Here is a 26,478-nt window from a genome sequence, read left to right on the forward strand (position 1 = left end):
ATTCTTCGTGTGGATGGCCGAGGCAAAGCTGCCGAGGGCGGGCCGTCCCACAAGTCATGTTGCTACTGTGTACGTATTTTGGGTGTCATTGCAGCCTTTACGGAATATCGCGTGTCTGGGGTCTGGGGTCTGGGGTGCATGGCCAGCATGGTGTCAGTGACGGACAGAGAACACGTAATTTATGTTTTGAACGCTGCGTCAATTGCAGTCCGAGGCAATAACTAGCGTAACGGGTGGCCTCGTAAGGCATTGTGTATTTCCAGCTTGGCCTGATTCGGTTCGGAATATGAACTGGGATCCATATGGTTGTTCAAGTCTTCACCACCAGCAACGTTGGATGTTAGCAGACCGGCCTGGGGTGGACGGACGTCCAGTCTTGAAACGTTTGACGTGACGCCCATGTGTACGTACGAGGTGGACGGACGGGCGGCTTGGTGGTGCCATCTCCTGCTCTGGTCGGATAGAAACTATGTCAATCCGGGAAGACCAGCTAGAGAATCAGTTGAGTTCTCTGAGGCAAGCTTGCCCCTGTTGCGTGATTGTACATACGTAAAGTATGTAGTGAGGCAACTGGGTTGGTATTGGTCAGTGGCCGCGTGTTATGGGCAGATGCGCACCACACCAAAGCCCTTGCTCCGGCTCTCACGGGCAATTGGCAGTGGATGGTAGCTTTGCATTTGTATCGTGTCGGACTCTCACAGGCTGATCCATGTTCAATCATGGCGATAGGGGTGCACTGTATCCTGACTTGTTGTTGGCTTACGAAGCGGCCTTCTGTCTGGCCAGGACCATGAGGAGGCCCAAAGCGCGAGGAAATGGAACGAGATTGAACCCGTCTCTCTGCCACGGTAGATTTTCTTTCATTTTTTTTTGGGGGGGTAACAAGACGGCGAAAGAGGCATTGAGTCGTATCCGTGTCATTGCCTTGGACGGATAGTTGAGCCCAAGAAATCCCCGCGTATATGACTAGTTGGGAAACGCGCTGTAGGATCGCCATTGAGGAGTTGGAGTCTCCGGCGTCACATTCTTGCTAAATAGAGCCTCTTGCATACTTGCGTCAGCCAACTTATGAATCAGCCAGCGCAGCTGCCAACTCATGTACGATGTACCAAGAGGAGTGACTGCAATGAACAGGAATCTGCGGTCCAAATATTGAATGACATTGGATTGGCAATGTCTCGTTGCCTGGTTGAAGAGGGATTTTAACGAGTAGGAGTGGTACTAATACCCACGGCACTCTTACAATCCTCACGCCCTGCCTACCTATCTACTTAAGGAGGGTCTGGTTATCTCTAAGTACTTACTTAAGTAGGTACTTAAGTAGGCAGCGAGCTGTCCCACTGTTGCTAACACTCACCGCTAGAGCAAGACATCCATGGGACGTACTATTCGTCTGGGGAAATAAATGCTCATGTCGGGGAACCAGCCGTAGATGGAGAAAGTTGATCATGTGGTCGCTTGTTACACAAACATACAGACATGGGCTTGTCTCCTCATGTTTGGTTCGCCGCATTACTCCGGAAGAGCTGATTCGTCTATCCGAGGAGGCTGCTTGATTGTCATTAATTGAATGCATTGAATGCCGCCTTCACCCAAAACAGAATATACTGAGACATCACCACACCACCTTGCCAGCTATTGAGCCCCTTTGCACTGGGAATTCGTGTCTGAACCGATGGACAAGAGACAAAGTCGGTTAGTCGGATCAAGAATGACGGCTCCAACAAAGCATTCGAGAAGACATTGTAGTAACAGAGGGTGGGGGCGAAGACATGGGTACTCCGTACTGTGTCCGCAGTGCCGCCGGGAATAGTACCTACTTCCTGGGTAAGTACTTAAGTGCTTACTTACTTTATGTATGTACATCTAGGAGCTACTAAAAGCCACTCCAGAGTCGAAGCTGCTAGTACTAGCCAAACTACAGTAGCAGCCTGCATGTACTAAAAACATTGAATCTCTTTAGATGCAGCAGCAGAGGAGTCTCCACGATCTATTCCGCATCTAAAGAGATAGTAGGCGGGGTCCTCATGTGACACGTGACACCAATATCGGCCCCACAAACTTTTTAACCTTGATTACTCACGCCCTTAATCTCAAAAATGCTCTATTGGTCTTATCGATCCCATTGATTTCATCGGCCTTAAAGACGTAACAAATACAACAAACGCCACTCACAAATACTTCAACATGGCCGAGAAAAAGGCGGACGCCCCGGCAGCTGGCATGCTCTGGGGGGGCAGGTTCACAGGTTCAAATATCTCGGGAAACAAGCTTTGGATGCAGTATACTGACCTCATGGTGCGCAGGTGCGATTGATCCTCTCATGTATAAGTACAACGCCTCCATCCAGTACGACAAGGCTCTTTATAAAGAAGATATCCTCGGATCAATTGCTTTTGCCAGGGCCAACTCAAAGGCTGGCATCATCAGCAAAGACGAATTTCAGGCGATTGAGCGTGGTTTGCTCCAAGTGATGGAAGAATGGACGCAGGGAACTTTTACCATCATGCCGAATGACGAAGATGTGAGAGGCCGCTCAATTCTACTCAACTTGTCGGGGCTAACACCATGGACCAGATTCATACGGCAAACGAACGTCGCCTAGGAGAGGTCATCGGCAAGGACATCGCGGGTAAGCTGCACACAGGTCGCAGCCGCAACGAGCAAGTCGTCTGTGATATGCGCATGTGGTTACGCGATCGGATCCGCGAAATTGACAGCCAACTCGTCGCATTCCTCAAGGTTATTGTCACGCGTGCCGAGTCTGAAATGTAAGCCTAGCCTCTACCTCTGGCCAAAAGCGGCCCCCTTGTTGACCGACAACCTCAGCGACTACATCATGCCTGGATACACCCATCTCCAGCGTGCGCAGCCAGTTCGGTGGTCTCAATGGCTGATGTCACATGCCGCTGCGTTTAAGCAGGATCTCGAGCGGCTGCGCCAAGTTTTCGAAAGGGTCAATCTAAGTCCGCTTGGTTGTGGCGCTTTGGCCGGCAATCCATTTCAAATCGATCGAAATATCATAGCTGAGGAGCTTGGGTTTAGCGGAATAACCTTGAACTCCATGAATACTTCGGCCGACCGCGATTTCCTGATTGACTTCCTGGCCTGGAACTCGATTTTCACCAACCACGTCAGCAGGTGGGCTGAGGACCTCATCATTTATTCGACGTCTGAGTTCAGTTTTGTGCGGCTGGCCGACGCCTATTGTACGGGTAGCTCTTTAATGCCTAACAAATTCAACGGGGACTCTTTAGAGCTTTTGCGCGGCAAGTCAGGGCGTGCTTTCGGTCAAATGGCTGGGTTAATGATGGTGAGTCCTCATATTAATATCCCAGCCAGTTGAGGGTGACTAGGAGCGTGTCAAGAGTAGCTACTAACTATTCACTTGGAAGACTGTGAAAAGCTTGCCATCTTGCTATAATAAAGATCTCCAGGAAGGGTGGGAGCCTATGCTGGATTCGGTTCAGACGGTGTCGGATAGTCTAGGCATAGCCAATGGGGTCATTGCTACATTGAAGGTGCGGCCAGAGCGGATGGAGGCTGCTCTGGACAAGACGATGCTAGCCACTGATGTCGCAGAGTGGTTGGTGAGGAAGGGATGTCCGTTCAGAGAGGCTCACCATATCTCTGGACGCGTCGTTGCACAGTCTGAAAAGCTGCAAATTTCGATGGACAAGCTGACCCTTGAGCAACTGCAAGCCATTGATTCTCGGTTCACAGCAGACATTGCGGAGGCATTCGAATATGAAACGAGTGTCGAGGCGAAAACGTCTAAAGGCGGTACCAGTCGATCAAGCGTGCTGGAGCAGATCCAGGTACTCAGGGCTATGTTAGATTAGGGGTCTGATAGCCTGGTGCTGGATGCGGCCGGAGCAAGGGAATCTGGGACGGACATTACAAATGGCGCGGCTTATTTGTGGAAAAATATATGATTTGAGAGCGACGCTCTTGAACGAACCAAAAAGTTCTAAAAACAATATAATGTTCTTAGAGAACTCAAACAGGATAATTGTCGCGCGAGCCGGATATAAGAGGAGTCGTTGTCGATTAATAAACGTTTAGCCTTGAAGGCATCTTCCTATAAATAGTTGAGTTCTTGAGAATCGTCAGTCAAGACGCCAAATTGCTGCCAGTAGGAATACGCAGAGGATGTTTGTCTAAACGAGCCAGGCACAAGGCATCGCAAGGGGATATTAGAAGGTAGAGCCCAACTGGCTCTCCGCTTTGCTTGTCCCTCCGCGGTGACCTCGGGGCAGCCTTGGCCCCTGGTACACTTGTCAATCGTACTTTAAGAAACTTCTGTAGACAGAGTAATTTTTATTGCGTGATGAATGCCAATGGCAGAAACAGGCGATATTCGGTGGCGATTTGTCTAAGGGAATCTCTCTATCTACAGCAATATTGGCCAAACTCCAGACACTTTCTATTCTTTCTCCTCTTGCGATGTTCTTTCTCCTATGGGTGTAGACTATTGACATCGCGCACAGGTAAGCTAAGCATGGCATGATGGAATCGGCGTCTATGGAAACTACTTGTACATGGACTCGCCGTTATTATTGCTGTTATGGCCTTTTTTGCTGGGGTTGTAGTGCGCGTTGGGATTGTTAGTCTTGGTGGCCCCCATGGTCCTTGCGGCCCACTTTCCTTGTGTGATCTTTGTGGCTGGTGTGGCCGGCTCTCCAAGACTCTAATTGTCACCGCTTGTAGAACCCTCAATTGTGTTCATAGCGTGTGCGTCGGCGACGAAAAGACTTGGAAAAGACTTGTATTATCCTTACCTAGGAAACTCTGGTTCTGTTTCAAGAATGTCGCCAAGAATTCCGCGTTGTGGCCCAGGTGATCCTCAAATAGGTTCCCCTCAAGGTTGATTGAGAGTTCCTCCACAGATTCATCGCCTGGGATGTCCCCCCAAAAATTTCCCGTCTTCGTTCAAGAGCTCATCGATCTGCCGTCAGGCAGTGCCTGCAGTACCAATACTCGCAAGCCTCGAAATGTTCTTTGTACTTGTCCTTCTCGTGGTAGTGTCTGCATTTCCAGCACTGTATCTTGAGTCGACCAGGACATTCCTCGCGATGCTGCTTCATGTCTTCGATTCTTGGCATTTGGCAGGACCGCAAAGGAGCCACGGACATGTGAGCCTGTGTACCGCGAGCTTGCTCTTTGGGAAGCGGACCCTGCACTTGTAGCATTCGCTATAGGACCCCGGACAAACCTGTGAGTCCTTCTTAAACCAGTAGAAGTACTGCTCGCACACATGGCATCTCCAACGGGGCTAGGCATACTGTAGTCCACGGCATTGTGACTGTGTGTACCCTCTGGTTGCTGAACCACCTAGGAGCCGTCGACGAGGTCGGCCTGGATGGACCAAAAGCAGCACAGGGATCGTCTATTTTTATGACACCTGAAGTGAGATCGTCCTATCGGAAACAACGGTATTTCTGATATATGGGTTTCCCTGAGCGTGTACGGAGTATATATATATATAAAGCTTTCCAAGGTTTTTTATTTTTTTAATCTTATTCACGTATTACAAAGTCCTGAGGTTAAGTCCTGGTGCAAACGCTCCGTGCAGGCCACAGGCATTACGACGAGCGAGGAAGGAGCAAGGGACTTGATCTTTGGTAGCTTCTACCTATGCACGGGCGTGGCCTTTGTGGAAATAATAGTATGCGGTACCACCACCACCGCCGTCATCAAAGTTGCCCAATCCTGCCTGCACTGGCAACTGTCAAACCTTTCCATGCGACTCAGGAGGCGAGTGGAGTCTGGTGCCCACCCCAGCAGGTAGTAGTACTTGACTAATACTGTCAAACAGCCTGTTGCTCAGTAGCAAGGTGCCTGAGCTCGAGTCGTCAATGCTATTCACGCTACACCCCCACCTAGATTTTAGGCCGACCCCCCAGCCTGCCACCATCATTTCGCCTATGATGGCTGTTTTGGTTCTGGAACAGGGAAACGGTTTCCGCTCTTGCCTGGCCAACAAGTGCCCCGAGTCACAAGCAGAATGATTTCAGCATTTTCCAAGTTGGCCGGAAGCTCACATCAAACTGTCGACCTGTCCCGCTCCTTCTCAGCCCAGCCGGTACATTCTAATACGTTAAAATTACTAGATAAAATATGTATCTTTTTATATACCTGGAGATAAGCAGTACCTATACTCCGTAGCTTTATATGATCTCTTAGTATATTAATGTATCTCCTATATTAAGATTTCTAATTGGCCAACATCCTTGTTCGGTACGAAATTGGCGCCCTCGAACACCCAAAGGGATTCGAGTTGCATTTCGTTACACGCAGCATTCGAAGGCGCTGCCATCACAATACCATCTTTGGCTCTCCATCCCGCCGACCCCGGTGCTGCAGGACAATTGTCTGGGACACGCCGAGGTGCGTCGTAGCGCAACATCCACGCTTATTACGTACTTGTACACCGCAACAGCGAATACTTGAAGCTCGGGCGCTGCAGTTGGCCAGTGAACAAGGTTCTGAAGCTGAGCAGTTGACCATCCATCTGGCTCCTGTGCCACCCACCTGGCCGCCCTACGCCTGCGCCTGCGCCCAGGGTACACTGGTGTCCGGAGCCAATACTCGTCGGCCAGCTCAAGCATCCATGTCGTTGGCCCTCGAGTACGGAGTCCCACGGTGCCTGCCCTAGGTTCCGAGTACGTGCTCCAGTGGTCGGTGCGTGCCAGCCGGCCGCCACAGGCACGCCAGCTTGGACTCGACGACATCATCCACTTTATGCGGATACCAGCAAACCAGCTTCTGCCAGCTTCCGCCAGGCTCTGCCCTCTTCCTCCAGGCTAAGCAGTCGCCGACTGTCAATCTGCCAACTGCCACCCTCCCGATTAAACCACGCTAAGCCTGGACTCTGAGTGCTACTTGCTAGGCCGAGAGTCTCATTCGTCATATTCTGCTTAACCGTCCAATCCCCGTCGCTTTCGCTGTCGCCCAGGCTCAAATATTCAACTCCTACGAGCCCGCGCCTGGCCTGCAGGCCAAACCACCCTCCCGTCCATATCTCGCTTCGTCTCTGCCATCACCGCGCGCACTCTTGCCAGCAACAACAGCCAACTGCCGACATCGCATCTCATTTTGGGCATCGTGCCCTGGCTTGCCTCGTGTCACCCGTGGCATCCGAGCTCGTGCTACGTCCATGACGAGCCACACACGATGACACAGTCTTTTCCCAACTCATCTAGTCGCCATTCTTGACAACCTTCGTGGCCACGCCTGTGGACATGCACACTCTGCAGACACCACAGGACTCGCTCATAATAATGGAGAAGTCTTCTGCTACGGCGGACGGCGCCGCTGGTACTGCTTCCGCCGCCGCCGTCGCTGCCGCCCCGTCCAGCACCAAGACCAACAACACGACTGGGCCCAATGGCCCGTCATTACCACCGCCGAACACCTCTACGACCGAAAGCCAGACCTCGAAACAATCATCGGCTGCCAATTCTGTTGCGCATTCACCAGCCGCCTCCAGAGATGGCTCGCCTTCTAGGCAACCGCGTGGAGCAACTTCGTCTACTATGCAAACCGGGAGCAGGTCCCGTACGAATAGCCATCAAGAGACGAGCCCAACACGCCAACTAAGACAGGGTAGCCAAGATCAGGGTGCACCGACCCGAACTTTGTCATCCATGACTACCCCAAACCTACGTCCCAGCAACAGGGAAACCCCGATATATGCGCCAACACCACAGAAGCCATCAGCCATCCCGGACCTGAAGGATAACCCGCGGTGGCCAGTATCTCCACGACTACGATCACCTCCGCCTCAACTAGGCCGACCTAGGGCGACAACTCCCACACGCCGCAATGAACAAGAGGCTCCGGTGATCAGTATTCAACGGCCAAGTCCCTCGCCACACGTCTCCGATACGCAATCGCAAGTCTTGGACAGCGACACTGACGACTCTCACGCCCCTTCAGGTGTTCGAACTCCAGCTCGAGGGTTGTTAGAGACTGTCCAAGAAGTGAGCCATAACAACTCACCTGCACGGCCTAGCGATTCTGCCTTGCTGGAACAAGTCAAGGAGAAGCTTGGAGCCCCCGAAAACCACTCGGACGGTGCCCTTAGTGATGGGGGCCGTACCTTGAAATCGAAAATGAGCACTGTTAATGACCAGTATGGAGCCGAGAGCGGCACTATCAGAGCGGACTCGAGGAGACCAAGCTCAGTCCCCCCTCCGCCCTTGGTATCCAGACAGTCTAGTGCCATGTCGGGAAAGCAAACCAAATCGAAGCCTGAAACGGGTTCTACTCAGAGCATGACTGTCGAGACTGAGACAGTCTCAAGTATTCCACAGGTAGCACTCACGACGGCTACGAAGGAAGGGGGCAATGCAACGTTGAAAGCCAAGCCAAGCACGGAAACCATTAAACCTAAGAAGGAAAAGAAGAGGACCGCCAGGAAGCAACCAGCAGTTAGTGCGGGTACAGGTAAGACATCTTTGCTCACTCATGGTTCCAATATTCACAAACACCACGATACTGCGGCCTCATCCTCACCGGAGACTAACACTTTATTGTTTGATAGCCTCTTCTAAAGCCGACAACTTCGAAGCTAAGATAGCTAGTGCTGTTGATGAGGCCAATACTTCCGATTCTGAGGAGACCTTTGTTTATGATTCGAATCCGCCAGATAATACGGAAAGAACGAACCGCCGCTTTCACTCCCGGACGCCCAGTGCTACATCCATGGCTAGTCAAGTTGACCGACCAAATCTGCGGTCCATCTATGGTATAATGGAAGGCACCAGCCACGGGCCTGTTGCCAAGAAGAGCATGAAGTTTGTGAACACCTTTAATGGCAATGCTAGTGACAGCCTTACACCGGGGGATGAAGACGGCAAGGGCAGTGGACGCAGTGCCGGGGGATCTGCCAGAGGAACGGTGCGACATCATCACCACATTGGTCGATGGGGTCGACAGCCAGGCAACGGCCACGCTTCTTTATTCGATACCGAGTCTCCGTTCCCTAATGCAGCCAAGTCAAAATTTTCCTCAAGCAACAACCTCAACAACTCTCGCAATACCTCCAATCTTTCAAGCCCGAGGACATTCCTTTCTACTCGCGGGCATTTGAATCCAAAACGCTCCACGATGCAGATGTCGTCGAATTACGATTTAGACGACACTACTGGCGCTGACGATGAACGCACGCCGCTGCTTGGCACAGTACGTTCTTCACGAGGCGGGCGACGACGACCTCACACCCTTCGCCAAGCCGAGTCTCAGACTTATACCAGGCGGTCATCATATCTCAATCGCTTCGCTGCGTGCCTTGTGTTGACAATGATGCTACTTTTAGTCATTACAGGAGCCATTGGGTTTATGTTTGCCACTTCTCAACCCATGACGGACATCGAGATTATGTCAATTAAGAATGTTGTTACAAGCGAGCAAGTGTTGATGTTCGATTTAACTGTCAAAGCACACAATCCCAATATTGTTGTGGTGACAATCGACCACGCAAATCTGGAGATTTTTGCCAAGTCCGAATATGCCGGAAATGATTCAGACTGGCGGAAATCTCCGGGAGGTTCCAACGAGATTCACACCAGAGATGATCCCGTGAATGATCCACCGAAAGGCCCCGGAGAAGGCGATGGGGGTGACACCGATTCTAGGCCCAATATTTTATTAGGACGGATCACCGAATTTGACAGTCCACTGACTTTTGAGGGCTCTCTATTTCACCAAGGCGCTTCTTCTTCGACAGGAGAGATGCAACTTCCAAATCCAGGAAATGGCACTTCTGGCGGCTCTGAACGATGGGGTCACATCTATCAAAATGAGTTTGACCTGATTGTGAAGGGAGTGGTGAAATATAGCCTACCGCTGAGTGCTCATATCCGTAGTGCTACAGTATCTGGTAGGACTACCGTAAAGCCAAATTCGGCGAACGATCCGTCGCACAAGCCGAACAGTACTATTCTGGGCATATAGCATGCTGCAAGTAATACGTTACTGTATAGAGGCTTGCCATGACTTCAGTTTTCTTTGTTAATACCTATCTGTTTCGTGCATTCTTTTTTAAGCGCAATCGCATTGCATGAGAAAAGAAAAAAAGCGCTGGCGTTGGAATTTACCTCTCCAACTGCATTATGATTATGACTGATCAAACCTGATCAAAGGCTGGGAGATAAAAATTGATTCAAGTTTATGTTATTCTAAGGCTCTCTTTTTGGTTATAGATGGGGCGAAATGTCTACATCACAGACGCTCTGTGCCAGAAGAGGAGAGGAATGTACTACACAGCGACGAGAAGCTGAAATGCTATCTTCTACTTTGGGGTGGAAGAGGTAGAAGGGTTTTGTTTTGCTTTACGACTTTGGCTGCTATAGAAAGCAAACTGGGCGACTACTATATATGTAATTATTATGGTTCATGATGCAACAGACACAAGCGAAAACGAGAAGCGACGAAGTTGAATCTGGTGCAGGGGACAGGACATGTAACTCAATGACGCGGATTACTTGGAACTTGCTCAAAATTCTACTACAGTAGGTGTTCAAAAGTCTGCGAGCACCCCATCCAGTGCGAATAGCACACATTATTACGTGCATGGTGTTATTTATATAGTATATATTTTACTATATATTTAAAGTATTATAATTATAGTAAAAAAATATCTAAAAATATCTAAAAATATAATATATATATATTAAATAAAATTCTATTATAAATATAAGATTATATATTTTTATTAAATTTTATTATTTAGGGTCTTGATAGCAGAAGAATGACTTGGATAGAGAGGAACAGGACCGACTTGGAATGTGGGCGAGACCACGCAGATATACTGCGTGTGTGGGCATTTTAGGTTTTCGGTGTGACTCGGCGTGAGTCACGGGCGCGAACTACAACACACAAGGTTTGCCTCTATAATGACGGTGGCTGAGGCTATCGCGAGATGGCCTTGGCTAGCGGCCGCGGCGCGGCACCAATTGCGCTGGTACGTCTGATGCGTCACGATGCGTAGACGGTCTACTTTTCTAGTCTCCTACTGTCCTTGGCCTGGTACAGCCTAATACTGTTTTAGATTTTACGCTTACACGATACCTGTATCATGCGTGTAATTTCATTTGACTACAGAGCGAATCAACCACAAATTAAAAAAAATTTTATTATTTTAATATATATTTTTTAAAAACCTAACTTTATAGCCCCATAATAAGGGTGCTCGCAGACTTTTGAACACCTACTTTACGTACAACAAAAAGAGACTGCAGATGAGAAATGAAAGATGCCCAGGTCGATTTCAAGGTGTACACACTTTTAGTAGACATGCATGGAAGATGTAACCAGAGGCATGTTGATCATCATATCCAATTTATGTGTGTTTGACGCATCGCGATGCGTTCTTGGTATATCGCGCGGTCAGCTACGGTTCCGTAGTCTGGTACGGCTGGTCTTGATTGATCATTTAGCCCTTTTCTTATATTAACTTAATCATACCCAGTTTATTTGATAACGTCTTTGCTTCGCCCTGACCAGAAACGCCAATCATGCCCTCGTTTTGCAAATGCGTATCGACACGAAATCTCCGTCATGTGTGTCACGTTGCCGTTCCTATATCCACGGCCAAATGAAATCAAACCACGTCATGAAAAATGAATCCCCTCCTCGTTGAATGCAAACAACAGACGCAAAAAGTCATTCTCATCGCACTTGCCAGCTCGCTTGTCAGCTAACTCGGTAACATCCTCCAGCACCTTGCGAATCTTTTCCCGAACCAGCTCCGCCACCTTTGTCTTCTTGCGCTTGCTCTTGGTCTTGGGCGCACTGCCGGCCGACCTGGTCATCTGCTTGAAAAAATCTGGCGCATCGTCGTCATCCACATCCATGCCATCGCCCTCCTCGGCACCCAGGCCAGCACCAGCACCAGCATCCGTGTCCATTTCCTCTTCTGCGTCGTCACCCTCGACGAGGGTCTCATCCACAGCGACGCCATTCATCGCACACCACGTCCGGTAATTCTTCTCAACCATGGTCAATACCTCCCTTGTGCCTAGCCAACTTGCCCGCAGGGTCTTGTTCTTCCTGACAAAGCATACGCGTAGCAGGCCGTCCCATTCGTCCCAGCTTACATTGGGTCTGTCTTTGCCGACTTTTGGTTCAATCCGCACCACGGAGGATTCGACTTGCGGTGGAGGGCGGAAGTTGTTCTTGCCGACTTTCATGATGTGCGTGATTTTGGCCCAGAACTGCGCGTTGACGGAGATGCGCGAGTACAAGGAGTCGCCGGGCCGGGCGGTTAGCCGGAGGGCAAATTCGCGCTGGAACATGAGGACGGACGTCCGTGGGGGGTTGGGCATGGCGAGAAGTTTGAAGACGAGGGGACTTGAGATCTTGAATTTTTTTTAGCCCGGCTGTTCATGTCCAGTCTCCTCGCAGGAGATTTTGGAAGGCCAGGTTACGTACCTGATATGGCGTATTTGAAATGCAGACATCGAACTGTGGCAACTCCGTCTTAATCACATCGCCCAATATGACCTCCAGTTTCCTCTGCTCCGGCGTCCCCTGCACACGCTTCGTCACTTCTGCCGCCATGCGAGGATCCAACTCGACGCAGATACATTTTTTGGCACGCTCCAAAATTCGTACTGTCAAATTACCAGTTCCGGGACCGATTTCCAAGACGGTGTCTGTGGGTTTTAAATATGCCTTTTCGACAATGGCGTCGGACACACCAGGGTTTTTGAGAATGTGCTGGCCGAAATTGGTGTTGAACTTGAAGACATTGTTCTTGGAGTTTGCGCCGGAATTGCTTGAGCCACCGGATGGTCGATCGTAGGGGCTGGAAGGCGCGCCGTTTCGCTTCGACTGCTTGACTTTGCCCATTGTGAAGGTGGTGGCAGTGTTGGATCTCGCGGTGAGGAGGGGCAGGTGTCGATTTGGTGTTCAAGGAAACTTTTTTCTGGGGACTGTTCTTATCGATACAGGCGCCCTGGCGTGCGAAACAGGGCTGACCATGTGAAGATTTGGGCTGCGAGGCTAAGGGAAACCCGGTCTTCTTTTCACATGGCCCATGCTTTTGCCACATGCTTGGAACGACAGGCAGCTTTCCCTGCACTGCAGCTAGACTTATCCATCAAATTTATCTTTTGCAGCGTTTTGTATTTTATTTTCCCTTTTGCCCGCGCAGAACGCGCACGAGAATACAATGGCGTCCAAACTCGATTTCCTCAACCAGAAGGCGCCAGAGAACTACGTCGCCGGTCTCGGTCGTGGTGCTACGGGCTTCACAACGAGATCTGACTTGGGTCCAGCACGCGACGGTCCCAGCGAAGACCAAATCAAGGAGGCTCTTGCAAAGCGCGCTGCCCAACTCGGTCTTGCGCCTGACGGCAAGAAGAAGGACGACGACGACGACGATGACGAGCGATTCCAGGATCCCGATAATGAAGTTGGCCTGTTTTCCGGCGGCATCTACGACAAAGATGATGAAGAAGCCGACCGCATATGGGAATGGGTAGATGAGCGCATGGATAGAAGGAAAAAGCAGCGCGAGGCCCGAGAACAAGCCGAGCAGGAGGAATACGAGCGCAAGAACCCCAAGATTCAACAACAATTTTCAGATTTGAAACGTGCCTTGGAGACGGTCACGGACGAAGAATGGTCGAATTTGCCCGAGGTTGGTGACTTGACGGGTAAAAATCGGCGAAGCAAGCAGGCTTTGAGGCAGAGGTTCTACGCTGTTCCAGATAGTGTGCTTGCTGCTGCGCGAGATTCTACCGAGATGAGCACCACGGTTACCGATGATGGTGTCGCGTCAAGCGCTACGGACAAGGCGGACGGGACTATGACCAACTTTGCGCAGATTGGTGCTGCCCGCGATAGAGTGCTTAAATCGAGATTGGAACAGGCATCCCGAACGAATGGCGATGCTTCGAATGGCAGTTCCACGAGCATCGATCCCCAGGGCTACATCACAAGCCTGAATAAGATGCAGATGAATGAGGCCCAAGCCCAGGTGGGAGACATCAACCGAGTGCGAGAACTTTTGCAGTCAGTGGTCAAGACGAATCCAAATAACGCACTTGGCTGGATAGCAGCAGCTCGATTGGAAGAGCTGGCGGGCAAGATTGTGGCGGCGAGAAAAACGATTGATCAGGGTTGCGAAAAGTGTCCAAAGAGCGAGGATGCTTGGCTGGAAAACATTCGACTTAATCACGACTCGCAAAACGCCAAGATTATTGCCAGAAGAGCCATTGAGGCCAACAACCGGTCTGTGAGACTGTGGGTGGAGGCCATGAGGCTGGAAAACATACCCAGCAACAAGAAGAGAGTCATCCGTCAAGCGTTGGACCACATACCGGAATCAGAAGCTCTCTGGAAGGAAGCCGTCAACCTGGAGGAGAACCAAGACGACGCCAAGCTGATGCTGGCAAAGGCTACGGAACTGATACCATTATCAGTCGACCTCTGGCTCGCCCTAGCACGCCTCGAGTCTCCCGAAAACGCACAAAAGGTGCTCAACAGAGCACGAAAAGCGGTGCCCACGTCCTACGAGATTTGGATTGCTGCCGCACGCCTAATGGAACAGCTCGGACAAGCTAGCAAGGGCAACGTCATGACGACGGCAGTGAGAGTCTTGGCCAAGGAATCCGCCATGCCCAAGCGGGAAGAATGGATCGCAGAGGCAGAGAAGTGCGAGGACGAAGGCGCCATCCTCACCTGCCAGAACATCATCCACGCCACGCTGGGCTGGGGTCTCGACGAAGACGACGACCGCAAGGATACATGGATGGAGGACGCGAGATCCAGCATCAACCGCGGCAAGTATGACACCGCCAGAGCCATCTACGCATACGCCATCCGCATCTTCTATAACAGCAGGACCTTGCGCATGGCGGCCGCTGACCTGGAGCGTAACCACGGCACCAAGGAGTCTCTCTGGGAAGTCCTCGAGCAGGCCGTGGACGCGTGCCCCACGAGCGAGGACCTGTGGATGATGCTCGCCAAGGAGAAGTGGCAAGCCGGCGAAGTCGACAACGCCCGTCTCGTCCTGAAGCGCGCATTCAACAAGAACCCCAACAATGAAGACATATGGCTGGCGGCCGTCAAGCTCGAGTCCGAGAACGACAACGCAGAACAGGCGCGCAAACTGCTTGAAATCGCGCGAGAGCAGGCCCCCACCGACCGCGTCTGGATGAAGAGCGTCGTCTTCGAACGAGTACAGGGCCAGGTCGAAACGGCGCTCGACCTCGTCCTGCAGGCCCTCCAGCTCTTCCCCGCCGCCGCAAAGCTCTGGATGCTGAAGGGCCAGATCTACGAGGACCTCGGCAAGACGGCCCAGGCGCGCGAGGCATACGCAGCCGGCGTAAAGGTCGTCCCCAAATCCGTCCCCCTCTGGCTCTTGTACGCGCGCCTCGAAGAAAAGTCCAGCATGACCATCAAGGCCCGCTCCGTCCTGGACAGGGCCCGCCTGGCCGTTCCCAAATCGCCTCAACTGTGGTGCGAGTCCGTACGCCTGGAGCGCCGGGCTGGAAACCTGTCGCAGGCCAAGTCCATCATGGCAAAAGCGCAGCAGGAGATCCCCAAGAGCGGCCTGCTGTGGGTCGAGCAAATCTGGCACCTCGAGCCGCGGACGCAGCGCAAACCGCGTAGTCTGGAAGCCATCAAAAAGGTTGACAATGACCCGTTGCTGTTTGTAGGCGTGGCGAGGATCTTTTGGGCGGATCGAAAGCTGGAAAAGGCGCAAAATTGGTTCGAGAAGGCTCTTGTGCTGGATAGTGACTCTGGAGATAGCTGGGCCTGGTACTATCGGTTCCTGTGTCAACATGGCACGGAGGAAAAGAGGTCAGAGGTGGCTAGCAAGTGTGTTTTGAGCGAGCCCAGACATGGGGAGGTTTGGGAGAGGGTGGCAAAGGAACCTAGGAATGCCAGGAAAGGGGTGGAGGAGATTTTGAAGTTGGTTGCAGAGGAGCTGGAGTCATGATCGGGTTTGTATTATTTATTATATTATATTGCCTATGTGAACACGTCAGGTATTGGGTGTAAGTGAGTAGATTGAGGTTACTACTAATGAGATATGCCATGAGAACGATGATAGGCCAGCCCGCAGGTGGGCGGTTTATATGATGGAAAACGTAATGGCAACATGACAAGCTCAGAGTGTACGGGTGGCGCGTAGAAGTAATTACTAGATTTCGAAGCCCGAAAATGTCATGAACTTTACTAGTTACAACAGAAACCCCTGTACATAAGCCTTGACCCGACTAACGCATCTTAATATGTATGACGGACGTGGCTCTACTTGCTGCCACCGCCAAACCATCCCGAAATACCACTCTTGGCCTTGGCAGCACCGTCCTCGACCGTCTTGTCAAACTTGTCGACGGCCTTGATGGCCTCAGCCTTGGCGTCCTTGACGTAGGATTCAGTCTGGCTCTTGATTTTTTCAGCCTTTTTGTCGGCTTCGGCCCACTGCAATCTTGTTAGTTTACCATGCCGCACAGTCGCACTCTTGCGCCGTACAAGTAGAAGGCGGAAGAACAATACATACAGCCTTGTCAACCTTGGCACCGGCCTCGGCTCCATAGCCCTCAAGTTTCTTCTCAGCATCAGGCTTGCTACCAGGCAGACGGTCCTTTACCTTGGCGGCGGCGCTGTGGACGTCGCCTGAGGAATGTGTTAGTCTCGTCATGAGTTTGTTGCAAGCGCTGCTGCTGCTGCTGCTGCTGCCAGAGGCCCCAGCGGTCTCAGCGCACCGCGCACCAAAGCGTAGCTGAGCCGTGTCGAAGCAGCGCCATCAATTGTAGCATGGGGTAGCCAACATACTTTCAAACTTGTTCTCGGCGGCTTTGGGGCTGCCGCCTGCATTGTATAGGTAGTACCCGACACCGCCTGCGGCACCGAGACCGAGGATAAGAGGCATACGTGATTTGGACATTGTGTGTGAGGAGAGCGACGAGGTGTATAGCCTGATGGAAGGACCGGAATTTGAGGCTTCACACGATGAGGCGGGAAGGTGGAAGTAAAAGGCAGAGATTTGGACCGAGGGTGGGTGGCTGGAGAGGAGGAGGGACGGTTTTAGCTGGAGGGGAGGAGAAGCTTTGGTTCCTACGAGCTGCAGCTTTCTACAGATATACTTGGGGAGGACATGGATGACGGAGGGCAGCTACCCGGGCACGCGTGTTTGCGCGGGCAGGCGCATGGAGATGGAATGTGGGAGGAAGTCACTTTAATGTTACTCAACGGCTGGAGGCGGCATGAGCAACTGTAGAACGGAGAGCGGGAGGCGGCACCAGCGGCTTTGGGGCTCGACGTCGGGGGCCCGACTGCAGTGAGATGCCGAATGATGGTTCCATGTGTCTGCTGCTGAGCTCAAATGTTGATGGCACAATCGAATCATGGGCCATGGCACTTCGGCGACGGCCGAGCTTGAGCTTGGATTCCAGAGTTGGTAGGCGCATCTGTTGCTTTTGGCCGTCGTGATTGGCTGGACGGCAGTCATGACGTAGATCTGGCTCTGGGTTCTGGGGGTTGTGCAGGGGGGAGGACACAGCAAGACAACAAGGCCTGGGGAATATGGATCGGCGTACCGAGTAGGACGATGACATAGCTTATGAGGCAAGACGCCTACGGATCCTATTGAGTATGCGAAGGTGCAGCTAAGAAGCCAATTATTAATAAATACTTATTTTTTCTAATAAATAATATAAGAATATAAGTACTAGTTATCTTTAAATATATATAAATATACATAAAGATATCTAAAGATATATTATTATATATTATTATACCGTGACTAGATTAAGCAATAAAAGTATCTTAAAGGTATCGCAAGAAAATACGTCCGCTGCACCTTCGCACACTCAATACATATTGATGCAACCAGACCAGTCTTACATGTGCCGCTAGGCAGGCCCCGTTGTGCCGTGAGAGGTTTATGTCGCCGCTGCACGGCCCCAAGGTGCTGAATAAATGCTCTAATGCCTCTTCTTTCGCGCTTAAATGAAACGGCAGCATCTGACCTCCGCCGCCCAAGTCGTTACATCATGGCGACATCCGTCTTTGCCCACCAGTTGCCGGCGGCCTTGCTCCTTCAATGTTCCAATCGGCCCACAGTGGTGACCTGCATCTTGGATTTTTGGGGCACGCTTCGACATGGATGAGCCGCGCAATCCCTGTTCATTGGTACTATCCTTTGCTGGCGGTGTTCCCGAAAATGGCTACTGACTGGTGCTAATAATAATGGCCTTGCAGAGCTGTGCATGCATCATCAGTCCATAATGACCATGAATTTGTCGTGATGCTTCCGTGCCCTTTTTGGTCCTTAAGCCAGACTGCTCCTGCCGTTTTCTTTCATCACTCTGCATTCAGACTCGTAGTCCCACCTGCCAACAAACATTAAAACAATAATCATCACATCTCCACTTTCAAGCTTAATGGAGCTTTTATCGCTTGTTTGCGCGCCAAGCTCCATGTCATTTTGATCCGACCATCTTTCACGTCAAGGCTAGACTGTGGCTCAGCAAGCTGGAAACCCGCAGTGCTTGGTCTTTGTCTTTGGCTCGCGAACCCAGGCCACCGTTGCTCCGTTGCATTTTAGCTTTCCTGCTTCCTGCTCTCAAACGCTTTCAATCTCCGACCGCTTCACTTTCTTTCTTCCCTTTCTTTTCCCTTCTCTTACCTCTTTGTTTCCCTTCTCTACTGCTGGGCTGACGTCAATCCAACACCGTTTGCTCATTGTTCCTTCACGCCGCAGTCTTATTTTTCAAGTCTTCAACCTCTTCTCTCTTTCCTTGGGATTTCTGTGCGACGATTTTGGCCGACGCTGAAGACATTCGACGACGCAAGCCCTTGCCACTGGCAATCGTACCGAGTACTCCACTGACGCAATCCGAACACGGCGGCGGCATCTCTTTGCGTTTGTTCAACCAGTACGGACGAGCCCTTACACAACAGTGGGCGGCGCCACACCTTCACTCGTACCCAGCCGAACAACCGTCCAGCCTCATACTTTCGTCATATCCGTACCCAAGGATTTGGTAGGCGCTTCACCAGCGTACACTTAGATCCGTCATGCTCGCAACCTTGGATGCGCAATGGTGAAAGTTCGGAGCTCTCGCCGTGTCGCGGGTCTGAAACCAGGCGATTACGACCACGAGATTGGCCTGGTCAACCATGATGGGGTGGATGACGATTCACACACCGTGCTGACATCGGATGTTGATACTCGTAGGGGCTCAACAACATCTCGATTGATATCGCTAGCGGGTGATAGCGGACAAGAAGATGAGGCAACCCGGGCTGAAGGTAGCCAGGCAAACAAAAACCGCATCCATGACCAGCAAAATAGTGTGGTGGTGGTGGATGTGTCGGAGGAGAGTGACAATCGACTCCGTCCTGAGGATTCTCTTCCTCAGCCGTCCACCCAGCCATCAATTGAAGTCCATGGTAAATATCTCTCTCGACATAACGGACTCCAACCACCGGGGACTAACCATCTACCTGCGCAGCTGCGACACCAGACATATTCCACGATCCCACGCATCGAATCATGCCCAAGCAGCCACGCGAAACTCGGGAAGTTGCTATTGACGTCATGTACGAGAATGAAAGAGGGGGTTTTATGTGTGGTATAGCACTATTTTCATCTAAAGCTCTCGGTGGCCTTGATCCGCCTGCATGGAGTAAGTTGCCTTTTGGCCACATGCCAATCCTGAAGCCGGAAATACTGACCGCAGAAAAGCCAATGCTTACCATAAACCATCACTGACCAACATTTACAACGCGGTGGTTCCAGATCCCTCATGGGAGTGGATTTGGTCAGAGTGGCGAATAAACTATGAAGAAGGCGTGGACGAGGGCGGCTGGGAATACTCCTTTGCGTTTTCAAAAATGTTCTCCTGGCACGAACCAAGTTGGTGGAACTCGTTCGTTAGAAGGAGAGTTTGGATCCGGAAAAGGGCAAGGAGAAGATCTGCAGATTTGAATTCCTCCGGCAACCTGCTCAACTCCGACTACTTCACCATTCGACCCGCGTCTTCTCGCAGCACTAATCAGCGATCTGTGGCGAGCGTGGCCAGCAGCCGTGTTCCCAGCAAGTCCAGCCTAACACGCACATCTATCAAGGAGGTAGAAGAGGCCCAGGAGATTGAGAATATAGAAACGTTACTATCGGTTCTGCGGTCATCGAGAATTGATCGTGAGAAGAGAGAGGCCGTCGAAAATTACCTTGATCATGCAATGGACCTCAGCCAACTTCAAGACGAGATGCACGAAATCATGTCGATTTTCGTTTTTCAAGCATCACGGCGACAGCTTCTGACCCATTTGATGCGTAAATACGATGACACGACACGCAAGCTGGAAGAAAACGACAACAAGGACAACAAAAATCTCCAGGAGCGGAAGAAAGCGCTCGAGGCCGCCGTCAAACATGCAGACGAGGAGGTTAGCAAACTGGCCTACTGGAGCGACGTCAAAAAGATGGCCGAGAGAGGGGAGCTGAGGTTGTCGCTCGATGAAGATCAGGGTTGGCATGAGGCACGTCCTGGTTTGGATCGAAGCGGGCCAAATGCACCGAATATGGGCGAGTTGCCAGGATCTGGAAGATCCCATTGAAGGGGGGTTACATCATATCATACTCTTATCCCCCATCCTATCTCTTTGTGGATAGATTATTTTGTATACTTAATACCCTCATCGTCGATAGTTTCTTTTTCTGCTATTTTTCTAAAAAGGGATCCGGGCCAAAGGGCATTCCCGTGCTGACAGCTCTTTGCATGACTGGGAGGCAGAGGGAGTCTGGAGTTTTCACAGTCACATCCGTTTCTGGGGTTGAGCATCGCATACGACGAACCGCATCATGTTGAAACCGCAGGTGTCGAGGATACTGCAATACTCAAAGTGTATGAAATACAAAAGACTAATGAAATTCATGCTCTACATTTTGACAGTATGCTTCATGGACAAAGATGCTGTCACGCTACAGACGCAAGTGCCAACTGGTTGACATGGTTGGTCCATATGCTAAAGGCGGCTCTCAATTGTGATATTGGCAGCTGCACCACTTCAATGTAGTATCATAAAATGGTGAGTTTTACAGTTTTACGGATTGTCTCTACTGGCAGATGTGGCAGTTTTATATTGTGCATACTGCTCTGGTATGTAAAACACTTGATTTCGAACATCGTACATTTCGTTCAAGAATTGATAACTTGGGAAGTGCTATGGGGCCTTTTAAATCGCACGAAATCCCTGGATGTCACGAATAGCAAAGGGTCAGGGCCATGGTCAAATTCTTACTCGCGGCTTGGTAACTACGTTGCAGCCGGCGCAATGACAGTGCTCATTTTTGCCCGTTTCCCGAGCCATTTTGTCTTGTTTCTCGTCTTTCATGGTTGCGGGCGCGGTGTAGTCAACCAGTCAAGTGGCAAAGGCCTTTCTCGGCGGCTGTGTCTGGCCCGGTGTCTCATAGCTACTAGCGTATTTGGCCAGTATGCTCTGACCAACTAACTGCTCGAGGCGTTAACACTAGATTCACTAACGTGCTTGGATGTAAATTGAGAGCTAGATGATGCAGAATGTGCGTTCTACAAAACCCCTGCTCTTTTCAAATACCTGGCCATCCATGAACCCGTGGACGTAGCATGGGCCCACGAATAGGAAGTCGCTGTTTGCTTCATTTGCACCTCCATCTCCGGATGGGACGGGCCTCAGAACAACCGGTACCTTTGCGCCCTTTAGCACCGTGATCCAGTCGCCGTCTTGGGCTCCGTGCGGAAGCCTGCAGTAGATCCCGCCCTTGGTCATGGCAAAATCCCACGTATACCACTCAAACACGGCGTCTTGGACTCTAAAATCGATGTCGATGTCTCTGTTGCTATCTAGAGGCGTGGTGATCCATTTGGTGAACCGCGGCGCCAGCTCCTCGATGTCGGCGCTCGTGAGGCGAGCCATTGGGTAGCGCTTCACGTCCATCATCATGGTGCGCCAGAAGGCTTCAAACGAGGCTGGGAAGTTGGGGACGTCGCAGGCACTCGCATCCGGGTGGTTGGTCTTGAGAAACGAGGACAGCGAGGAGTTGCCATTGCGGATTGCCGCCCGGATGAGGTCGTCTGGCATCCACTGCAGGCAGTGGTTCGCGCCAGGGGGGTAGGGCACGGCGTTCTGGTTTTGCGGACTATATCTCGAGACATGGGATAGGGTGTCGATTTCGTAGCCCGCGAGCTGCAGCGTGCCCTCTGAGACGGAGAGCGGCAAGTCCACCTCGGCGCCGCCAGCGTTGAAGATGGACCTCTGCGCGAAGAGTATGCTCGTTTGGCCGGGGCTGGCAAAGTCTATGGTCCACGATGGCAGGTCGCTGCTGCGACTGTCGTTGCCGTAAAGCTGCCAGGCGGACTGGCACAAGAGGTCGAGGTTCCGATCGTGCTCCATTAGCCTTTTCATGCAGTCGATGTAGATGGCCCTTGTGGAGAGGCTGTAGTCTACTTTGATGTCGAGTCTATTCGACGTGAGACTTAGGAGGGCGTATATCTTGTCCCGCGGATCAGTGGCATCGGTGTACCGAAATCGGGAGAGAACATCCAGCATTGATGATGGCTCGTTGGCCTGGACCTCGTCCCTCACCACTCTTCGCTGGTGGCACATGATTTGCGGGTAGGCAATCGCTCCGCTTGCCCAGGACCGGATGCTCATGTCGTGGCTGAACGGGCCGTGAAAGGCGTCGGGGACACCGTATCTCTCGATATAGACGTCGACGTCGAGGAAATCCTCCACCACCGTCCACGGCAGCGTCGCATGCCCTGCCACGAGAAGAAGGCTGGATGCAAAGGCTACCTCCTGAACGATCCAGACCCGTCTCCATAAGGCTGGCGTTGCAAAGAGATGGCGTAGGTTCTCCTGCATGCGCTCCAGCGTCTGCGTCTGCTCGTCGCTCAGGTCCAGCCATCTCTGGCGCAGCTCGTCCTCCAGGCGAAACAGGGAGCCGAAGTGAGCCATGGAGGATGCTGCGTCTTGCAGCATTTTGGCATCCCCGCCGAGCCAGAGGAGGTCTGTGGCGCATCGTTGGTAGACCTGGCTCATGTAGCCTATGTGGTTGCTCTTCTCTGCGTGGTTCGCCTGGTCGATGCAGATGGCGTCGGCCCAGATTTGACGTGGCCTGTCTGGTAGGCGGAGGTGGCGAAGGGCAGTCTCCAGGTTTCTAGTTGCGTTGAACATGCCGTGGCCGACCTGAATCGGCCGCGTTTCTGTGGTTTGGCCCCAGACATAGGACAAGGCTTCAAAGGGCGGGTGGTTGTGAAGCTCGACGTTGTGCAGCTCGCACTTGATGGGGCTCGAAAAGTCCGAGGATGGTTGCAGTGTTATGAGACGGAATCCGCTGTCTGGTTGGAGCGGCTTGTACTCTACAGTGGACTGCATTTTTATTATAAATATCAGGCAGATGGCATTGTTGATGTTGGAACCCCAACAATCAATCACCTGACGCATTTACCAGGATGATGAAAAACCCTAACCCTAACCCTATTATACCCCTTTGCCATGTCGGCAATTGGAGCATACCTTGGTTATGGTGTAGTGATCACCATATTCCACAACGCCTTAGAACGGTGTCAACTACACAATGCTGTCTTTTAATCCAATTTTATAGCCTTGATTTAGACTTGATGTCAAATCAAAATATTCATGGTCGTTGGTCTTACAGTATCACCACCACCTCTGTTGAGCTGCTGCGTCACAGAAGCCTGGCACGTGACGTGGTGGACCCTTGCAAACCCGGTTTAGAGGGCTCTCCATGTTTTCACTACGTCTCCAAATCACCAGACTATTTACCACCATGCGGCACGCCTCATGACCAATGTCCTTGGGGATCAAGTCAATATGGCGGACTGGGTCCCGGTGCATCGGCTCACCTGGAGCGCTTCCCATTTGGAAATGCGGCCTGCCCTCCAGGAGATCTCTGCTGTCAGCATCTTTCTCAACAAGTCGCCGACAGTACGTGGCTGAGCAGGACAAGGACAACACTGGGGATTTAGCGACCCTTGCTTCCCAAGCTCTGCCTACGACATTTGAGATCGAACAGTCGGTCAAAACACGCGGTGAGGTGATGGAGACGAATCGTGCGAGAAACGCCTTCATGAGAGGCGCTTTCAGGGATCAATCACCACAAATACAGGCTGCTGTGGACAAGAAACGAAGCTCACCTTATGTGCCAACTGCTCGCGACTATCCGTCCGTGGCAGCAACCCGAGCAAGTAAAGGCTTCACACGCAAGATGGCTCGCGTTCAAGTGGGATTCGATATGATCTGGGAGCACTTTGGCAGAAAGGTACCTGAGTGGAGCGAGACATTCAACTTGCTGAAACGAATGACGCCGAAACGAAGCGATACTCCGAGCATGGTGGCTGTAAGAGTAGTGCTACCCTCATCGTGGGATATGTCTGTGGGAAACAAGCGGATCGAGTTCTTGGATGCGACAACGGGCCTGGCCACCAAGCTGCGAATATCTGCGGATCACCAGAATCCGTCAGCTGTTGTCTTGAGAGGCGAAAGCGCCGTCTTGGCGAAAGCAGCAGACGAATTGATCAGGGCATGTCCGGATGTAGAAATATTTAAGCTGGGGGATGTAGCTACGGTGGACTACAAAACCAAACAGCTATGGCCGGCGATTGAGGACGCCCAAGATGCAGGGTCGACAGTCCCGCCGAGCAACAAGGACAATATATGGGTGCATAAGGAACTGCCGACATATTGGATTGACCTCCCGTACGAGCAGACGCCCAAGCCAAGGCAGTGGACTAAGGAATCATTCGAGACGTACATTACGGCTCTTGTGTGTGGGCGACTACAGCCACATTTGGCCATGAAGTACTACAGACAACCCCGAGAAAATGGCAAACTCATTGATACAGAAGGCATTCGAATTGGACTAATTTTAAAGGCGTTCGAGGACCCGGCAGCAAGAGAGTGCATCACCACGTCCGTTTTGAAAATGGCGATAGGATTCATGGCCCACAAAGGGGGCCACCGTGCATCCGCAGATCGACTCTTCACGCTCGCTGAGGGATGGGGCCTGCCCATGGATACTGAGCTCTTCAACGTCATTCTTGGCGGATACGTCGCCAAGCAAGACGTCGCCTTCTTTCACAAGCTCCTGCAAAAGATGGAAGAGCGGTACTTCTACCCCAATGCCAGAACCTGGCTCCATTTCCTCAAGCTCGTCCAGCGAGACGATGAGAGACGACAGGTTATAGCCGCCATGTACGAGAATGGTCTGTTCGAAGACCCCTCCACGCGAAGAGGAATCGCTGAAACTATGGCTAGCAACGACTCGTTCGCGGCCTTCAAGGCCGGTAAAAGCCTAGACGTCTTCCTTGCAGACCAGGCCATGCGCTACGGAGAAGATTGGTACACACTCGAAGCAGTAAACCGCATCCTTGAAGAATTCTTCTGGTTTCACGACCCTTCGCATCCCGATTTCTCAGCCTTCAAATCCCTCCTGGACCGCTACACCTCCAATGGCCACCAGATAGATATCGGAAGCACGTCCAACGTCATCATCAAATCCTGTATCAGCAGAGGAGACTGGTCTACCGCCCAATGGGCCCTGTCACGCATGCTGCAGCACGGACGGGAGCCCAACTCCCAGACGTACACTTCTCTCGTGTCGCTAGCCATGTCCTCCAGGGCATACTCTTCTCTCGGGGTGGTCTTCTTCTACGGCGTTCTCTACCGGAAGCTACGAAAGGGCCCACGGAGGGTCATGCAGGGCGTCATGCTTAAGCGACTTCTGGACGGCTTTCCCGTCAAGATATTTTCCAACAAGATGGGCCGACTGTTGACAAAGAAGAAGGTAGCAAACGACCACGCAATAGTTGCAGGCGCCGAATGGGCTATCCTACACTCATGTAAGAGCTACAAACCCGTCAAGTCCCTCGCCGCAGCGCTGGACACGACGTGGCGAACCATGGACCAACCCCTTTTGCGAACGGCCCTCGCTGCCGATCCGGAAGCAAGTGCAGAACAAGTCCTCTCGCACGATTACGCGGTCAAAATGCGAGATGAGTCCGGCCAACAGCCCCCCATCATAGTCCATCTAGACACGGCGTTTGATCCGGAAACAATGCTTCGAGACTCAAATCCTGAAAATAAGCCGCGGTCGCAGCATGTTCCTACAGACGCAAGGTCTGATATCAAGGATAAATTGAACGGAGAAAAGAGAACAGTCGAAAGCATTGATTATTGAAGAAATTCGTGTACGATATACAAACAGGTGTTTTGATACCCACTCCAGCATTATAGATGGACAGTGCAAGCTTTTCATTTAGGGGGACGTCTTTTATCATTTGCTGCTAGTGACTAGCACTACTGCGTATGGGATATATAGAGATCTTAAAAGCTGTATAATAGAAGCCCCAATCAAACCGTGCAAGAATTTTGTATTCCTTTACTACCCTCGCCAAAACGCCCGTGCTCTGGTCGATACGGCGGCTCTGATGACAAGTCATG

The 26,478-nt window shown here is 51.5% G+C and overlaps 8 protein-coding genes across 8 annotated transcripts; 5 read left to right on the top strand and 3 right to left on the bottom strand.

Annotated features, from left to right (window-relative positions):
- Nucleotides 1–2,187: 2,187 nt before the first annotated feature.
- Nucleotides 2,188–3,842, top strand: G6M90_00g076820 (uncharacterized protein; the record flags this gene model as incomplete). Its single annotated transcript, XM_014689935.1, has 5 exons — nucleotides 2,188–2,248; nucleotides 2,307–2,524; nucleotides 2,578–2,771; nucleotides 2,830–3,313; nucleotides 3,396–3,842. 5 exons carry the CDS (start codon nucleotides 2,188–2,190, stop codon nucleotides 3,840–3,842), a joined length of 1,404 nt encoding a protein of 467 aa, XP_014545421.1.
- Nucleotides 3,843–7,283: 3,441 nt separating this feature from the next.
- VAC7 (Vacuolar segregation protein 7) lies at nucleotides 7,284–9,960 on the top strand (the record flags this gene model as incomplete). The annotated part of the gene is made up of 2 exons (XM_014689934.1): nucleotides 7,284–8,451; nucleotides 8,549–9,960. 2 exons carry the CDS (start codon nucleotides 7,284–7,286, stop codon nucleotides 9,958–9,960), a joined length of 2,580 nt encoding a protein of 859 aa, XP_014545420.1.
- A 1,658-nt stretch (nucleotides 9,961–11,618) lies between these two features.
- Nucleotides 11,619–12,858, bottom strand: DIM1 (Dimethyladenosine transferase; the record flags this gene model as incomplete). Its single annotated transcript, XM_014689933.1, has 2 exons — nucleotides 11,619–12,365; nucleotides 12,439–12,858. 2 exons carry the CDS (start codon nucleotides 12,856–12,858, stop codon nucleotides 11,619–11,621), a joined length of 1,167 nt encoding a protein of 388 aa, XP_014545419.1.
- Nucleotides 12,859–13,180: 322 nt separating this feature from the next.
- prp1 (Pre-mRNA-splicing factor prp1) lies at nucleotides 13,181–15,958 on the top strand (the record flags this gene model as incomplete). Its single annotated transcript, XM_014689932.1, has 1 exon — nucleotides 13,181–15,958. The coding sequence occupies one exon, from the start codon at nucleotides 13,181–13,183 to the stop codon at nucleotides 15,956–15,958; it is 2,778 nt and encodes a 925-aa protein (XP_014545418.1).
- A 314-nt stretch (nucleotides 15,959–16,272) lies between these two features.
- Nucleotides 16,273–16,912, bottom strand: G6M90_00g076860 (uncharacterized protein; the record flags this gene model as incomplete). The annotated part of the gene is made up of 3 exons (XM_014689931.1): nucleotides 16,273–16,446; nucleotides 16,526–16,641; nucleotides 16,801–16,912. The coding sequence occupies 3 exons, from the start codon at nucleotides 16,910–16,912 to the stop codon at nucleotides 16,273–16,275; spliced, it is 402 nt and encodes a 133-aa protein (XP_014545417.1).
- Nucleotides 16,913–19,070: 2,158 nt separating this feature from the next.
- mug65 (Meiotically up-regulated 65 protein) lies at nucleotides 19,071–20,592 on the top strand (the record flags this gene model as incomplete). Its single annotated transcript, XM_014689930.1, has 3 exons — nucleotides 19,071–19,422; nucleotides 19,485–19,658; nucleotides 19,718–20,592. 3 exons carry the CDS (start codon nucleotides 19,071–19,073, stop codon nucleotides 20,590–20,592), a joined length of 1,401 nt encoding a protein of 466 aa, XP_014545416.1.
- Nucleotides 20,593–21,540: 948 nt separating this feature from the next.
- Nucleotides 21,541–23,391, bottom strand: het-6_8 (Heterokaryon incompatibility protein 6, OR allele; the record flags this gene model as incomplete). Its single annotated transcript, XM_014689929.1, has 1 exon — nucleotides 21,541–23,391. The coding sequence occupies one exon, from the start codon at nucleotides 23,389–23,391 to the stop codon at nucleotides 21,541–21,543; it is 1,851 nt and encodes a 616-aa protein (XP_014545415.1).
- Nucleotides 23,392–23,850: 459 nt separating this feature from the next.
- On the top strand, nucleotides 23,851–26,215 carry G6M90_00g076890 (uncharacterized protein; the record flags this gene model as incomplete). The annotated part of the gene is made up of 2 exons (XM_066131062.1): nucleotides 23,851–23,964; nucleotides 23,987–26,215. The coding sequence occupies 2 exons, from the start codon at nucleotides 23,851–23,853 to the stop codon at nucleotides 26,213–26,215; spliced, it is 2,343 nt and encodes a 780-aa protein (XP_065986957.1).
- Nucleotides 26,216–26,478: the final 263 nt, after the last annotated feature.

The sequence above is a fragment of the Metarhizium brunneum genome, chromosome 4 (assembly GCF_013426205.1).
Source record: "Metarhizium brunneum chromosome 4, complete sequence".
Taxonomy (NCBI): Eukaryota; Fungi; Ascomycota; class Sordariomycetes; order Hypocreales; family Clavicipitaceae; genus Metarhizium; species Metarhizium brunneum.